Source organism: Vulpes vulpes, chromosome 3 (genome assembly GCF_048418805.1).
Source record: "Vulpes vulpes isolate BD-2025 chromosome 3, VulVul3, whole genome shotgun sequence".
NCBI classification, from domain to species: Eukaryota; Metazoa; Chordata; class Mammalia; order Carnivora; family Canidae; genus Vulpes; species Vulpes vulpes.
Genome location: NC_132782.1, coordinates 144,451,333 through 144,469,956, shown reverse-complemented (window position 1 = coordinate 144,469,956; position 18,624 = coordinate 144,451,333). Strand labels below are relative to the sequence as shown.

Sequence of the window (18,624 nt, the reverse complement as noted above, 5' to 3'; positions counted from 1 at the left end):
TAATATTTGTAGCATTCATTTAAAAATTCCTGAAGCATGTTGGAAGCTTAATTTTCCTAAATTAATGGGATAACATATACCAGTGATCATGAAACCATCTGTACACAATATTACAAATAAAATTTATTTATAAACACTAGAGGGTGCTGTAATTCAACAGTGCCTGGTGTCTGGCTCTGATGCCCAAAATATTTTCCTCAATTAAAGATAAATTAAGATAATTTTCAGCACCAACAATTTTTGCTCTCGAACTAATATATGGAGATACTTTGTGAGACAGAATTCCTTTCTTCCAGGATATATAATGAAACTCAGTAGATTCCACTGAAATCATTTTTTATTATACTTACTGCATATTTAATATTGTATTAAATGGACAGAATAGAAAATAAGTTCAGAAGAGTATAAAGATGGTCCTTGCCTTTAAAGTAAATTAATGCAATAGTCAGATGGTTAAGAAAAGGTGTATCTTATAATTTCATAGGCTTATTAAATTAAAGGAAAACTACAAAATAAATTTGTTAAAAGACATATTTCAATTTTAGTTGCTAAGTATTAAGGTATGATTTAGCTATTTTACAAGAGTAATCTGAAATTCAGTATTCAAGATAACAAAACTGACACTGCTGTGGAATATCATCTGATACCTTAAAAAATATTTTTAAGCCAATAGGTATGAGAAACTGGAAAAGATCCAAGGCTTTGAATATTCAGAATAGGAAATAATAACATCAAATTTAAATCTTCAAAAAAAATGTATTTTGTGCTAGTTTCTAAATTATTCCTGAAACATTTGTAAGCCTAATTACAAGTCTATGGATTTTTCAAAATGGAGAGTAATTTATGTTGCCAGTTAACAGTCCAGAAAAGTTCCCAGGAGTAGGAGTTTCCAATAGATAGCATTAGATAATCACAAATAACAAAATTTAATGTTAGTAGAATAAATCATCTATGTATTTCAAGAAAGTGACTATTAATTGAGATATTATTTAATCCTAATAAAGTATTTTGCCTTTAAAATGTTTAGGGAAAGAAACAAATGAAACATAAATACTTCTAAAATTCGCATACTCCAAATCAACCAATCTCTTTCCCTTTCTCTCCTGCTTGTGCACTCGCTTACACACATATATACACACACCTACACATGTGTGCATGCATGCACACTCACATACCATCTACTTCCCAAGAGAGACTTATCTGGTGAATACCTCTCTTCCTTTCCCTAATGAATTACCAAGAGCCCCCAAATAAATCTGTAACTGGCACCTGTTGATGAGAGGGTCATTCCAAGTTTACAATAGGTCCAGATAAATTGTTCCAGATTAATAGAATATAATACTTGAGAAAAGCCAGAGATACCACTGAACCAGGCTCACAAACCACCCAAACTCTAAGAACCAAAATATATGGCAGTCAGAGATGTAACCAGATTGGTGAAACGCAAAGAAATTCTGAACATGGAAGCACTGCATTATAGTTGGAAGTATGTATTTGGCACTTATATTCTTTTGGCACTTGCTTCCCCTTTTTATGTTTATCTGTCTTACATCTGCCAGATTCCTAGGGCCCTTATTACACTCTAAATGCCCAGCTGTCATTTCAGGTAATGCCTTCTACTGCAATAGGTGAAAGCATACACGTTCATTAGACTATTAATGTTTGAAATATTCACATACCTACTCTTTCATGAAGTTCTTCTGAACCATTATATACACCTCCAGTAATGAAAAGTATGGCTTTAAACCAGTTACAAGGAAAGTTTTTTAGTCCTTTTGAGCAAGCCTCAAATCACTACTATGAACCCTGTATTTTGCAGCTACGACATAATCCTGCTCATAATCTTAGCTTCCCCCTAATATTTAAGGCTTTTGCCCATACACCCGAAAAGTTTAGAGCCTACATAAAGTGAGGATTGGGTAGAAATATGTAGTTTTATTTACAAACAATAACTTTCATCTCTTAGTATTATGTAACATCATGTTACATAAAAACATTTTAATAAAATAATAATTCAAGAAGAATACCTGCTTTCCGTGATTTCTAAATCCGGCTGCAAACTAATAGTCTCTGTTGTAATCTCCACTTTCCGCACACTTCCAAAAAAGTCCGTTATCAGGACATTTTTAGGATCCCTCTGAAAAAGATCAGTGCGATGTCCAGGGGTAGATACACAGAGGCTTCTAGGACATACCTGAAACTGAAAAACATATATATAACAATAACAAATACACACATATACATAAAACTTTTATCAAATCAGTAATAGACTACAGTATTTTTTTTTAAATATTTATTTATCAATGGGGAGGGAGGCAGAGGAAGAGGGAGAGAATGCCAAGCAGACTCCCCACCAAGCACAGAGCCTGACTCAGGGCTAATCCCATTACCCCGAGATCATGACCCAAGCCAAAACCAAGAGTCAGACACTCAACTGACTAAGCCACCAGGCACTCCAATTGTCGTATGTTTTTAAAGCTTTCCCAACTTAAAGAAGCAACTGATTCTAAAGATTCAAGTTTCATTGCTATGGTAGTACTTGACATTCTAAGAAAGCTATACAGACATTAGAACAGGTAATGCAAAGAAGAGCTGTCCAAGAAGGGAAAAAAAATTCATTTTTTTAAATCATACGTTACAAAATATATTTTAAACTTTAAATTTACTGAGAACTTACAGTAACACTATGAAAAGAACTGATTTTTTTTTCTGCATCTATACTCATCTCAGTGGGGTGCTCTACCAGAATGGTTTTTAAACATTTTATAATCATGACCCTTCATTCAAATTTAAAATTCAAATTAAATATTATACAGAAGCCCAAAATATAAAAAAGATTAAAAACAGAGCTACTCTGAAAGGTAGAAAGCTGAGGCACTGACACCCTCCCTCACTGGAGAGCAGGAGAACACCCCTTGTTCTCCTGCTGTGAACCTATGTAAAACCATTCTTTTTTTTTTTTTAATTTTTTTTAACTTTTATTTATTTATGATAGTCACAGAGAGAGAGAGAGAGAGAGGCAGAGACACAGGCAGAGGGAGAAGCAGGCTCCATGCACCGGGAGCCCGACGTGGGATTAGATCCCGGGTCTCCAGGATCGCGCCCTGGGCCAAAGGCAGGCGCCAAACCGCTGCGCCACCCAGGGATCCCAAAAACCATTCTATAAATTAAGTAACTTTCTTAGTTTATCCATAATGGAAAAAAAAAGCAAGGCATCTCCAGATGCTCCAGTGCTGAAAGAATACAGCCTGAAAACCACGACTTCATCTCACACAGATCTCATGATAATTTCTGTTAATCCTATCATTGATATTCCACATCAGTGAATTGCCAAGGATAGATATGTGCTCATTCACTCAGCAAAGCAGAAAAAAATATCTACATACATTTCATACTGTTATCTTCCACAGAAGACACAAAAGTTGATAGGACATGGTCCTATCCTCAAGGCTTTATGTTAGAAACAAACATAACAAGACAGAAAGAAAGGTGACAGGTTCTACTTCAGAAAAGGATAAACTTTTCATAGTTTGAGGATAAGAAAAGAGAAGGAGTAGGATTTAAGCTACTTTCTGAAGGAAAAGGGAGATTACAGATGGGAAATAACATTCTTAATAAAGAAGCAAAGATGTATCAGGCTAATAACCTAGTTTGGCAGAAGCACAGCATATGTGAAGAAAACCACGAGGCCTGCTAGCAAGGGCCTAGGGCCCACAGCACCTACCCACCGATGGAGACAAGACCATATGTATACATAATCACCAATATGACGGGAGGTGAGTGGGGAAGAGCAGAGCAGCCAGGATTTATGAAACATAGTGACCCAAGCACAGCTCAATGCAATTTGTAGATATTCTGACTGAAACCTACCAATAGCTTTGAGGTAAATAAAGATTACTATCTCCACTTCAAACTAAAGCTCAAAAAGATTAATAATTTGCCTAATATCACAATGCCATCCTGGTTCAGGAAAACAGTAAAAGGAAATCAAAGAAGAATCAGAAAATAAATTAAGAAGCAGTGAAGGCAAAAAGGGTGGAGAAAGTAAAATGCCAAACTTACTTACTTACAAGTAAGTAATATGCCAAACAGGAAAGACAATGCGGATGGATGGCTAAAGAAACACAATAAAAGATAAAACACACAAAGATAAGATTGAAGTCCTATGTATACTGAAGGCATTCTTGTATGAGCAAGCAACGTGGTGGGCTTTATCAGGCACCAACAGAAGAAAGCAGGAAAAGCAAAGAGAATGAGCTTGGGCAACAAGATAAAAAATATTACCTCTTTGCTGCTAAAATGATCATACTTCTACTTTCTATGAAATTATTCCTTCCTTCAAGAATATTTTATCCTATCAATCTGACTTCCTTGGCTTTAGCAACATTAATTTTTAATAATCTCCTTCACTTACAGAATCTTCACACTCTAGCCAAGGATTGATTATATGCTTACTATTGAAGAGAAGGATTCCAATTTCTGTGCCTCTGCAGGTACTCCATTTTCCTAGAATATGTTATACTTCTCTTCTTCCAAACCTGAAAATCTACCTCTTCTAAGAAAATTTTAATCACTGATCCCACTGTATTTAAAGGAATCATATAAAAGTGTATTGTTGTCATATCCTTTCATTCATTCAAAATATTCACTGAGAATCTACAAATACCTGAGGTGCTATATAATTAAGTTCTGTGGGTAGTAAGATGAATAAAGCATGGTTCTTATACTTCTTATTTAAGAACCTCAAAGCCTCGAGGGAACACCACCAATATAAACCATGACTGAGCAATATTAAAAGCATCTCAAAGGTACATAGCAAGAGTTTTATTTTCACAGAGGAAAGAACTTTATCTGGAGGATCTGAAGACTGCATTTAATAGGTAATACTGTATAAATGTGCTTTTTAACTATTACCAATGATACTATAAGTTTTTAAGAGGCCAGGTACCATTGTCTTCTAATTTTGCTGCTCCTGAAGCTTCTAATATTATACTCTGATACCCAACAAATTTTCCAATACACATACATATAACAAAATAGGTATTATTCCACAACATCTTAAGTTATATCAAATCACTAGAATATTTAACTTCAAGGAAAGGGATCATTCCTACTGAACAAGATTAAAATAATCATCATTCAATTAAAAAAACAAAAGTATATTAGTGAGGAATGTTTATTAAAAACCATACAGCACCTGTGGGAAAAAACAAACACATAAACAAACAAAACATAAGTTTCTTCAGTCTTTCCAGTATGATTTCAATGGAAGAAGTTATTTTTTAAAAAAATCCATTAGACATTTGAAGTGTGAAGTACATATGTTGTAAACTTTTGAGACAGTGTGTCTGTCGCATATTAAATAAAATATAATATATAATTAAAAATAGGAATAAACTTAAAAACTAAAGTAACTGGAATTTAGGTGACTACAGTTTTCTTACAAAGTAGCATTATAACAAATTTTGTTTTAACATCTAAATTGATATTAAGATTTAACAGGCATCAAAATATATAACCTTCAAAATATAGCAAGTAGTTCTGTGTTATCAAATATGATAGCTTCTAACAGTGGTTTTTAGAATTTTGCAAAACTTCTTTAATTAAAAAGAAAAAAATTACCTGAAATGTATCTAAATGATAAAAGACATCAATGCAAAGCTGTTTGGCTGATGTACGAGAGCCCCAAGCCCAGTCTACTCGACCTCCCTCTCATTCTGAAGGTCCGTGAAGGCAGACAGTGCCTGCCTCTTTCAATAGGATAGTCAGTGGCTGGCACTTAGTCAAAACTCAAAAAAAAAATGTTTATGAATAAAAGAGCAGGGCATAAGTTAATGAAATAAAGAGTGAAAGTCATCAATGCACAGTATTACCCAATCTACAACTGTTGCTTCAAGCTTTCTATTATGCTTACTGTCACATTCAGTAAGTTCAAAGAGGCAACTACTATAGACGGCACGAGAGAGAAATAAAGCTCCAAAAAACCTTTTTAATCTTACTTAAATTCCAACAGAGAAGAGGTATGGGGTTATTCCAGGAGGTGGGAGGATCTGATTTGACCCCCAAAGAATAAGTAGAATTTCAGTAAGTGGATCTAAAAAAAGTACACTTCTGGTAGAGAAAAGAGCATGAGCAAATGAAGGAAAGACACAAGGTAAATGGGCTAGACTTTAGGCTTCCGGTAGTAAAGAGAGAGAGATTACTGTAAAGGGAGATTCAAAACAATTCAAAGGGTTCAACATGGGAAACAGTACCGTGGCAGTACGGCAGGTAAAGGACTTCACTTGCTACAGGAAGCATACCTATGCGCTATGATCAAAGCAAAGACTTACAAGGTCATTCATATTGGTTTGGCTGGCTGGATTAATTTCTTCCAAAAATTCCAAGACATAAAATGTGTATCTATCCATAAGGTGGACTCCAATTGCAGGATCAGGTTGATGCTATGAAAAAACAAAGCATATACAATGGGCATATTATTCAGCCGTTTAAAAAAAAAAAAAGACAACAAAAGAGAGATCTTGCTATTTTGCAGCAACATGGATGGATCTTGAGGACATTGTACTAAAAGAAATAGGTCAGAGAAAGACAAATACTGTATGATCTCACCTATATGTGTAATCTAAAAACAACAACAACAAAAACAAAAACCAACCTTATAGATACAGAGAACAGACTGGTGGTTGCCAGAGATGAGAGATGGAGGGTAGATGGAGGGCAGATTTAAGGCAATACTCTAAATTATCCTCACCCTGAAACTAATAATACACTATTGTTAACTAGCTTGAATTACAGGAAAAAAAAAAACCTACAAAACTCTAAATTACTATGTTACTATGAAAGTACATCTTAAAAGTTCTCATCACAAGAAAAAAATTCTGTAACTATGTATAGTGACTGTCTTTGGTGGGGGGGCAGGTCTAGTGATATATGTTAACTAAACTTATTGTGATTATTTTGCAATATATGCAAATATTGAATCATTATGCTGTTTACCTAAACATAATATTGTAGTCAATTATACTTCAATAAATTTCTTTTAAAAGCAAAGCCAAAAAAAAGAAGTATATGTTTTAAATGCAATCAAAATTTCCTTCTAAGGTATTAAAAAGTCCAAGAATAAAAAAACCAAGATATATTCATTAAGCATATAAGTGATTTGCAAAATAGCTACATATTCCTAAGACAATGCAGTTTACAAATAGGAAGTAAGCACCTACCGAGAGTGAATCTTCTCCCACTTGGCTACTAGCTAAAGCCATTATGTTGGGAGAATAGAATCGTTCATACATGGATGCTCCTTGACAAGTATCAATAATAAACAGCAACTCGTTGTAGCTGAAAGAAAGTGGTAATATATTTAACACGAATCATGCTGTTAATCATACACTGATTAATATTTTTACAATACTTGCTTGCATAATATAAGATGTTAAAGTCCTATCTTAGTCATTTCATTAGTTAAAAATTTGTGACTTTTCGGTAGAATTCCCAATACAAAACTGATATTAGAAATATTAAAACTATAATCCTGTCCAAGGAAACTACCTCAACAGGTTGTACCACAAAGTGGCTGCCCCAACTTATCTTGGCCACATGATTCAGGCTATCCTAGAATATGAGCCAGATTCAGGAAAAAACATGTATGATTTAGTCACCATACTCAAAAAGCTTAATATCTACTAGAAGAGAGACATATAAACATTTAACTAAATGGAATGTGCTAAGAGTTACAAATAGTTATTAGAGCCTATAGTATGCCTGACTCTAAGCTGGGGATATGACAGTCCCTGTCTTCATAGAGCTTAGAGTCTAACAAAGTCAAAGTGCTCTAAGAGCACTGAGAAAGGAAGTCCTCTTGATTTGATTATAAGATAATGGAAAACAGATGACTTGTGAACCACAGTATGGATGTACAAATGAAAAGTGAAGGAAAGAATATGATCTGAGAAATGTTGTTCTTTGGCAGTGATATAGTTTTTAGACATCTTCAGAATGACTAACCAATTTCTCTGAGTGGTGCATAATCTTACTTTGGGAATAACAAATTGTAGAATATTTTTAATTTAAAGAAAACTGTTGTATAAAACTCTACCATAGAAACCTTAGACCTTAGAGAGGAAGCTTTGGAATAAAACCTCGGCTGCAGTAGGCTACCTGGGCAAGCCCTATGTGCACGTCAGGGGAGAAATCAGTGCAGGGCTAAGAGTGACATCAGATGAAGACTGTGGGACCCAAACTTGAAGACCCAATAAAAATACTCAATTAAAAAAAAAAAACTGTAAAGAAAGGTAGGTCAGTGAAAGGTGATGTCTAGCCTGGACAATGAAAGGTGAGTTATTTTAACAAGCAAAGGAAGGAACAGCACATTACAGGGTAGGATAAAGGCTGTACGAAGGCACCCAAATTTGAAAAAGAATTAATTGTTTGGGGAAAGGGGAACAGTTAGGATTTACAGTAAATTTGGAAATGGAAGAAATTAGTTTCAAAAAGGTAACATAGAGCCAATCTATATTGTACCCCACGTGAAGTATATGGATCTTAACCTCTAAGTCTAGAGAAGACAACCAGGGCTTTTGTTACTTGAAAATAACATAATCAGCTCTCTATTTTAGAATGGGCTGCCTAGCTGGAGAAAGTAGGAAACAGATATATTTTTCAAAAGTTCCTTTCAGACACCTGATCTAGGTAAACAACTAACACTGCACCTAGAAAAGCAAGCAACAATCTTGCCCACAGTATCTAAGCAGGTGATAGAAGGAACAATTCATATGACATACTTGTCCTGAGACAAAATTCTGTGGAGGCCCCTGAAGATCAGAAACATCTAAGGTTATAAGGGGCAGTACAGTAAAACAATTCAGAGAGCTCTACGACTAGAGCACTTAGAAATGAAATCCCAGTGCAGGACTTACTAGTTGTGCAAATTCTGGCAAGTTAATGAATCAACTTATGCCTCAATTTACTCATGTGTGAAAATAATAATAATAGTATCTACTTCATGGAGTTGTTATTGAAATTAAATGAGATAGTATGCATAAAACACAGTGCCTAGCACCTAGTACACACATTCAATAAAGGTAAACTATGAATAAGATAAAACTAGTACCTAGCAAAAGCTTTCCCTTCAACACTTCCATTCATCCTGCTTATGCATATAATTCAATATTTATATTTAATTTGTAGCATAGCTGTATACATATTTCTTTTTTCCAATAGATTTTAAACACTGAAGGCAGAATAAACATATTTCTTTCTGTGCCATGTGTTTAGAAGGTAAACCCATAAGTGCTTATTGAAGATAATCAAGTTAAAAGCACTTCTGCTGCTTTATATTCACTTACATTCATATGACAACTTTCAACTAGAGGGGTGCTTACCCATGGCTAACTAACAATATATCATCCTTAACATAAGTTACAAATATTATATTAATAATAATTTCAGCATTTTTTCTAAAGAAGAAATAATGTATTGCTATCATGTGGAGAGTCAGAGAAATGTACAAAAAGTTAACAATAGGCTAAAGTTGGAAAAAAAAATATATGTGCACAATCCACCTACATAATAGGGACATTGATTGATGGGACTCTTATTTCTTCCAAAAACACTGCTAAATAAATAAATAAATAAACAAACAAATATTGCTAAATAACAGAGATAACCTTAAAAAGTTAACTTTTTTAATGCTCTTTAATAACACTTAAGTTTCTTTTAAAAATAGTCAGTAGAAATAACAAGCATAAGTCTAAGTGAGTAGAAGAAATTATTAAAGTAAGTTAAAATCTCATAAAATAAGTTCTGCAAGTCTACTAACCATAGAAAATTAGTTACTAATTTATCTTATGAAAAGTAGTTATTTGCTAATTACCGTCGTTTTTGCCACATTTGCTCAAAAGCATCTGCAAGTTCTATGTTGGTAATTTCTTCAGAATCTTGAAATTTCAAAAAACCATTTCCGCCATGTCCTTGCAGGAGTTAAAAAGATCAAAAACATGCACTTTTTAAATGCAAACTGCACACATCCAGATATAAACATTTACTTCATTCATGGCAATATTTTAATATTATTTGTTATTTTATACTCTAAAATGAAGAGTACTATGAAAACAAAAAAATTGATTTTCCATTACACCAATTAAAAATAATGAAAGACTCTGCAAAAAATAGCAGATTTCTCTACAAGTTCTATTGTTCCATTCTAAAAAAGCTCATTTATACTTTTGCACTGGCTCCATTATTATGTCAGAAGTGAGTTTCTATAGATAATTTCTCAAATACAAATACCAGGCAAACATTTGGGTGAGAAAGGGGTTACAAACACTAGCTGGTCCCACAGTATGTTAGTACTATTCACCGTGTACACCTGGAATGCTATCCTACTAGGAAGTGTTGTTCTCACATAAAAAATAAAACCTGTTTTCCTAAACAATTATACTTTTTCAAACTTAGGTGTCTACTACTATCAACCACTGTCCAAAGAGCTGACCAGAAGACTGTGACATTTAGAATGCATGGATAGAGCCCAGGCTGTCTGGATTCAAATGCTAGTTTTGCCACTTAACTGTGACTGTGTTAACTTAGGCAAATATCTTGATCTTTCTATGCCTCAGTTTCCCTAGCTGTGAAGTAAGAAATATATCAGCACCATCACTTGCATGCCTATAAAGGTCCTTTGTGTGGATTTTAAAAGGTACTTCCCATGGGGCATCAAAGTAGGAAAATCTGTCTATTTCAGTGGCCCTCTGAATATATGCAGTCCTGTGAGCTCAAAATTGGTTAGTAGTTATGTCGTTGTGGGGGAAATATGATACTTCTTCCTCCCATTAGAACAACTCTATAGCAGGGCATACACCTTACTATGTGTAAACATATCGTAGAATGCTACTCCCACTCAACCCCCTAGCCAAACACTTAGGCAGTGCATAACCCACACAACTATAAACACAGCCCCAAATATCAGTACCTAAATCTCTGGATTGGTATAAGGATGAAATGAATTCATACACACACTGATTTATAATATTGCCTGAGGCACAGTAAGCCTCATTAAATATTAGCTATTATCATTTTATTATATTCTAATTGTCAGCCCTCCTACTCTCTTACATGGGTTGGCAAATTTTCTGTAAAGGCCCAGGTAGTAAATGTTTTAGACTTACAGGCCATATGCTCTCTTGCAACTACTGGACTCTTGTCATTGTTGTATAAAGTGGCCACAGATAGTATGTAAAACAAATGAATACAACTGGCTCTTATACAACTTTATTTCTAAAACAAGCAATCTTTCCATGGGCCGTACTTTATCAAATTCTATCTTTGACTACTGGAATTTCTTCCATATCTGGAGTCCTCCTGAAAGAGTTTCCATAGATTTAGAAAAAAAGTTGTAAAACCTTTAGTTTATTATATTCGATAAAGCTAAGCTAGAAGACTGTACTTTATAATATTTACCACAAAAGCTTGAAAATTTCTTATAACTTCACATAAACTAAAATGAAAATTTTCCTAACTTAGCTCTGCTAACTTATAAATTGATCAAATTTGAAAAGCTGTAAGTAAATGCAACAAGATAAAAAAAGAAAAGTAAACCACCAAGTAGAGGTCAGTAACCTTTCTCCTGTGTGACATCTAAAAACCATTCTGCACATGTTTTATCATCAGTTGAAACATTTTTAAATATAATTTGGTCAACATTCATATATACTGAATACACCATAAAACAGAGCACTGGTAATGAAAAGATGAGAACCCCATTATCAACAACACCTTGGATTTCAAAATCTAATGAAGGCAATAAATATCCAAACAAGAAAACAGTAAGTTGAATGCTCATACAGTAACTACAGATTTGGGACACCTCAGTGGCTTAGTTGGTTAAGCATCTGCCTTCGGCTCAGGTAATGATCCCAAAGTCCCAGGATCAAGCCTCCATTGGACTCCCTGATCAGTGGGGAGTCTGCTTCTCCCTTTGCCTCTCACCCCACTCATGCTTGCTCTCGTTCTCTCTCTCCCAAATAAATAAATAAATAAATAAATAAATAAATAAATAAGATCTTTAAAAAAAAAAAACTACAGATAACACGGGAGTATCAAGAGGGGAGCCTACACCAGCCAAAGAGATAAGAAGTGTCTCTGGGCATCAGGACACTTCTGAGGGAAAAATGTTGTGATTATTAATTACATTAGGATAACAGGTGTAAACTAGGACTGTCTCAGGCAAGTGGAGACATGCGTCACCCTTGACTTACAGAGGAAAAATCACCAAAGGAAGTGACCCCTGAGCTAAGACTAACAAGATAAGGAATAATCAGGGAGGCAAAGTGAACTGAGAAGACATCAATAAACAAGGGTCATAGCTTAAGCAAACAGAGGACAGAAAACAGTCCTAGAAGTAGAGAAAGTGCAAAAACTAAAATGAAATAAATAATATCACTAAATAATAATATATTATTATTTTATATATTATATAACTAAATAAATAATAAAACTAAAGCATATTATTAACTGTATACTAATATTCCTCAAAGTATAGACAAAAGACTATTATTTCAGCTTGTATGTGGGGAGCATATTTAAAATGCAGTTTCTTAAGCTCCATTCTGGACCAAAACTAAATCAGTAATTTTAAAGACCCGAGTATCTGCATTCAAATAATCCCTATATTCGCTAAAATTCGAGACTCCATCAACAGAAAACCCCTGTAAAGGTTTTACACAGAGGAAGGACAGATTTGCAGTTTTTAACTAATTTAGTAGAATGTTCAACAGGAGACAGAACTGAAGGCAATAAGGCTATAGCAGGGATACTAAGTAAAAGGTAAGAAGCTTTACCAGTCATAGTAAAAAAAAAAACCATTAAAAATAAAGATAATATACCAAGGGGCTGTATAAATGTTACCATTTCAAGTTGTCATAGAAGAAAAGAGAACTCCAAAACAAACTATTTTCAACAAAATTCATTTAAGGTGTTTAAATTTCTTTCCATGAAGATTCCTTTTTGAGGAGAGTCACAATATATTCTATTTCTAAATACCTAAATTCCCAAATTACCTGTCATATAAATAAGAATATTGCTCCTATCATCAGAAAGAAGACGTTTTGACCGAGGAGTACTAGATGGGATCCTGCCAGTTAATACCCGTAAAAAATTCTCCACAGTTACCTGGGAAAAAAAGAAGAAATAAGATGAAATAGAACCAGGGGATTTTCAAAATCATTCCTTCTTCTTTATGCATTACTCAGCATAAGCTGAAAATAAATCGCAAAGTGAAATATAACTCAATTAAAATATATTTATTTAAATATATACACCTCAGCGTTAACTTGCTTCCATTAAATACTAACAGCTGACAAAACTACCCTGGGGGAAAAAATCAGTTAATTAAATTTAAAACTTGAGATGTTATGCAAAGTATTGCCCAAAATTTAAAAATTATTGTCTTCATAGGCAATTCTTTGGAAAGATACAAAATACAGAAACTTGTAAATAAATTCAGCAACATTATAACTATTACAGTTAATCTGTACAACTACCCAGTGAATTCTAGATAAACATTGAAAGACAGGTCCATAATGAATCATAAAAATAAAACCATAAGGATAATTCCATTAATAATCCCCAAATTATGTATCTTTAATTTTTAATGTGTTTTGTTACTTAAATTTTGTTAGGGGTATTTTCAACATGTAAAAAATTCATCACACTTTAAACCAGATTTCCCAACCTGGAATTTGCGGACCTGTAGGATTCTTTGAAAGCATATTTAAAGTTGTATTACATAGATAAATTTAAAAAATAGAAAATTTATCTAGCTTTCTTATTTAACACTTCCCTAGATCACGAGTATATAAATATATATGTATATGTATGTGTTTCTGTGTAAGTGTGCATAATGTTTGGTTTATATTTTTCCCAGAAAACAGCAAAATGCTGAATGTTTTAATAGGATTTCTTTTTGGGTAATTATTTTATGATGGCTAAATCAACAAGTAGAAAGTCCAACATTCATACACATTTAATTACTGAACAAACATTTCTGAGTGCCTTCAAAGGCCTATAAGGAAATTGCTAGGTATAAAATACATAAGATATAGGCTATGTCCTCAGGGAACATACAGGCTAGGAGGAAACAGATATGATTTTAAAATTGTTTCAAAACAGAGCAGCCCGGGTGGCTCAGTGGTTTAGCATCGCCTTCAGCCCAGGGTGTGATCCTGCAGACCCGGGATCGAGTCCCACATCAGGGTCCCTGCATGGGGCCTGCTTCTTCCTCTGCCTGTGTCTGTGACACACTCTCTCTCTCTCTCTCTCTCTGACTCTCATGAAAGAATGAATGAATAAATAAATAAAATCTTTTTTTTTTTAATTGTTTCAAAACAGATCTAGGCACACAGAAAATTGTGTCTTCCTTTTGGTAGGCTTGGTAAAAGGAGAAGGACTATTGAGGAAGACTTCACCAAGAAGACTTCAAATTTTAAACATCCTCACTACCTATTAAATTTAAAACGAATTTTCAAAGGGAAAAATATAGTATAATGCCATTTTTCAGATTTACATTTTAAGTTTTTACTATATATGCATAAAAACACTGGAAGCATACTAAAAGTGATTACCTCTAAGTAGTGGAAATATGGGTAAGTTTTTTTGTTAATCATATTAACTTTTCCCCAATTAATATATTTACTAAAAATACAAACGAAATTTTAGGTCAAATATGAAAAATGAACAATGCATTTACTGTAAAAAAAAAAAGAGTTGATACATGAAACCTCACTAAAATACTCTAACATAAAAGCCAAGACAAAGTTGTCCTATCCAAGATACATATATGAAATGTTCATGCTGTGTTAGCCTCACTCATGTATTGTTTTCTTAATATGAACTCCAGAGACAGAATTACTATATCAAAGCTTCAGTGACAACTATATACAAAGTTTAAAGAAAAAGAATAAAACTATTTCATTCTACCACTATTTTAGAATTTAAAAGTCATGATAAATTTCAAAACTGTTGCTAAATCAAATAATATTACCTCATAACTTCTATAATCCACTTCCACATCATCTCCATACACATTTAGTTCCATATTCTTGTGACTAAACACTGTAGCTGGTTTGGGATTTCTGGGGTTGCATGCCATATCGTCTGCAAGCATCAGAACAATGTGACTTAAAAAAAAAAAAAATCCAGTAAATATGCTACTTAAATAAAACCACAAAAGTTCAAAGCAGACACATTTTATTAATGAGGCAATTATGTTCATTCTTTTCATTAAAAATAACTTAAAATAATTATTAAGTACATATTTTAAAAGAGCTTTTTAATAGTTTTCATATCCTGATGCAGTATAAGCTTTAAAGCAAAGAAATTAGAGTAATATGGCATGAATTTATCTGCAGAACTTGAAGCTACTACCTTAATTTTTTTTTCCCAACATAGGATATATTTCATCCCATACAGCAAAGGGGAGCTGAAAGAGCTCCACCATCTTCCTTAAATATTTTTTTCTCAATTTTAGGACTATCTGACATTTAAGACTTAGAGTCCACATTAAACCGTGAATTTAACTTTCAGAATCCCAAATGCTTAAGTATGAAACATGCAAGTGCAACTGGGGCACCAGAGGAACACATCCCCAGTCCAATCACTCTTCACTGGCTCCACTCCATCTCCCTAATACCAGCCGCCATCTCTTGACTAGATACTGAAATGGTTGCTTGCCTGGCTTCTAGCTTCCACTCCTGCCCTCTTTCAGGTCATTTTCCCTATAACTACCAGGCTGATCTTTCTTAAGCAAGTTATTAAACTTTCTCACTTAAAATCCTCCAAAGACACCCCATTACAAATTAGTGGAAAATGGAAACTCCTTTCATGGTCTGAAAGGCTTCCTTATTGTGGCTTCTGTGTACCTCCCTAACTAGCTCCTACCACCCACGTTCACTGTGCTCCTTCCACATCGGCCTTTCTGTTCCAGGAATATGCCACACCTTTCCCACTTTAGGAACCACTGACCAAATAAAAATCAGACTTCTCCGAAATCTTCCTGTCATTCCAGTATCAGTTAAGCTACTCCATTCTCATTACATGTTTAATTTTCTACAGGTCATTTATGAATTGGAAGATCCCCATCATCTCCTACCACCACTCCTACTGGAATATAAGCTCTCTGAGGACAGGGGCTTTCTCTATCCTGTTCACCACTGCATCACTCACACTTGGGCTTAGTAAAAGAGGCTGGCATATAGTAAGTATTCAATAACTATATGTTGAGTGAATGAAATGTTCTCATTTCTGCATATATTTTCTTCGAGAGAAAATTATAAAATTCATCTTAAATATGTCTCATCTTGATCTTACCATTAAAAGCAATTGAACATGAATCAGGCAATTCATTCTACCATATACTTGAGCTTCCCAAACATAAGGGAAAAACTAATGTGGTATACATAATTAGTTTGGCAGGAGATTGCAAGAAGAAAGTGTTCTGCTACATATGTTCCAAATACATTAAAGTTCAAAACTGAAACATTGTGATTTTTCTTGAAAATTGGCTAGATTTCTATTTGAAAGGGTTCCAACCCTGCCAAATTCAAAGATCAGATCTTCAGCTGTTACTGATTCATGCTCACAGAATGGTGAAAGTTATTCCTCTTAAAATGGAAAAAATATCTTTCCTTTTTTTATAACTTAAGATGACAAACTTACATTAAGTTATTATCAATCATCTTTTTTGTTACAAGTCACTATTAAACAAGACTGAACTGACCTCCAAATCTCAATGTAAGAGTATTCTTTAGGTCATTTATTTGACATATAGTTAATTTTACTCTATGAAATCAAATGATCATTAAATATCTATACAATGTCAATGTCATAAAGAAGTAGTAATTTAGGCAGCCCTGGTGGCGCAGCAGTTTAGTGCCGCCTGCAGCCCCGGGGTGTGATCCTGGGGACCTGGGATCGAGTCCCGCATTGGGCTCCCTGCATGGAGTCTGCTTGTGTCTCTACCTCTCTCTCTCTGTGTCTCTCATGAATAAATAAATATAATCTTAAAAAAAATAAAGCAAATATTTTTTTAAAAAGTAGTAATTTCAGCTTAAAATTATAAATTCAGGGGTGCCTGTGTGACTCAGTCTAAGTTTTGGCTCAGGTCATGATTTCAGTGTTGGGGAATTAAGCCCCATCTTGGGCTCTGTGCTCAGTGGGGAGTCTGCTTGTGATTTTCTCCCCACTCCCTCTCCTTCTGCCCCTCCTGGTGCTCTCTAAAATAAATAAATAAATCTTTTTAAAAAAATCATAAATTCAACCAACATTTTTCCTACAGGTAATTTTAGCCTCAATATAAGTACAATAATCCTCATTTAACATACACCATTTTTAAAAAACCATTTTACTTGTAGATAATAAGTTTAAAAAATAGGACTGGAAACAGACTGGATTTCAAAGTTTATAAATCCAACCACATATTCTCATTCATTATTTCTAAAACTTAAGAAATGTTCAGTACTCCTTCCTGGAGGAATAAATATTTCTCTTGGTCCAGGTATTAAATTATTTGTATGATATTTACATATATAAATGAAAGTTAACACCTTAGGCTTATAGTTCTTATAAAACTATAAATAAGTAAAAATTATAAATCACATTTAAAAAATTATCAAACTAATAATATTCTAAAAACATTAACTCCATTTGAAGGAGGATGTCATTTTGCTAACAGTGACTGCTATTATATTTAACAGGAGAAAGAGATTACATCAGGCCTGGTTCTACACTTCAATTTTTTCCCTATATTTTGATATCTACACTACAATATAACTCAGTAATACAGAAAATCTTCACAAAAGTTATGCTGTACAAAATGCAATTCATGAATTCTTGTTATGTTACTTGACTGTTCAGGGATCAGCTTTTTTTTTTTTAAGATTTTATTTACTCATGAGAGACACACAGAGAGACAGAGAGACAGAGAGAGGCAGAGACATAGGCTGAGGGAGAAGCAGGCTCCATGCAGGGAGCCCGAAGTGGGACTTGATTCCAGGACTCTAGGATCATGCCCTAAGCTGAAGGCAGGTGCTAAACCACTGAGTTACCCAGGGATCCCCAGGGATCAGATTTTATATTTAACGAAGACTTTGCCAATAAACAACTTTGCCAATAAACATCAGTTACCATGAGATCTAACTGGTTGACTCCTTAAAGTATCTTTTTTACTCGAAATCCCAGTTAGCATCCCAGTTTTTTTTTTCTTTTTAAGATTTTATTTATTTATTTGACAGAGAGAGAGAGAGAGAGAGAGAGAGAGAATGAGCAGGAGGGTAGTGGCAGAAAGAAGCAGACTCCCTGCTGAGCAGAGAGCCCAATGCGGGGCTTGATCCCAGGACCCTGAGATCATGGCCTGAGCTGAAGGCAGACACTTAACCAGGTGGCCCCAGCAGTTATTTAAGTCTTCACTGAGTGGGTATCAAATCAATCACTGCTGGAATTAAAACCAAGGAAAATAAATCTACACTAAAGGCATACTACATTCCTATAAATAATGACAGCAACTTGCTTTGTATCTTATTAAAATTAAGAGAAAAATCCCTCAAATACATCCAATTGATATAAGAATATGATATT

General features: G+C 34.1%; 1 protein-coding gene across 1 annotated transcript in view; it reads right to left on the bottom strand.

Moving 5' to 3' along the window:
* The window catches only part of PIGK (phosphatidylinositol glycan anchor biosynthesis class K), a 110,336-nt gene that overhangs the window by 56,520 nt on the left and 35,192 nt on the right, over nucleotides 1-18,624 (bottom strand). Inside the window, exons 4-9 of the mRNA XM_026004729.2 lie at nucleotides 15,035-15,170; nucleotides 13,053-13,164; nucleotides 9,872-9,968; nucleotides 7,221-7,338; nucleotides 6,333-6,443; nucleotides 2,028-2,200 (exon numbers count right to left, since the gene is read on the bottom strand). Coding sequence (XP_025860514.1) covers nucleotides 2,028-2,200; nucleotides 6,333-6,443; nucleotides 7,221-7,338; nucleotides 9,872-9,968; nucleotides 13,053-13,164; nucleotides 15,035-15,170 — 747 coding nt within the window. The remainder of the gene's footprint in view (nucleotides 1-2,027; nucleotides 2,201-6,332; nucleotides 6,444-7,220; nucleotides 7,339-9,871; nucleotides 9,969-13,052; nucleotides 13,165-15,034; nucleotides 15,171-18,624) is intronic.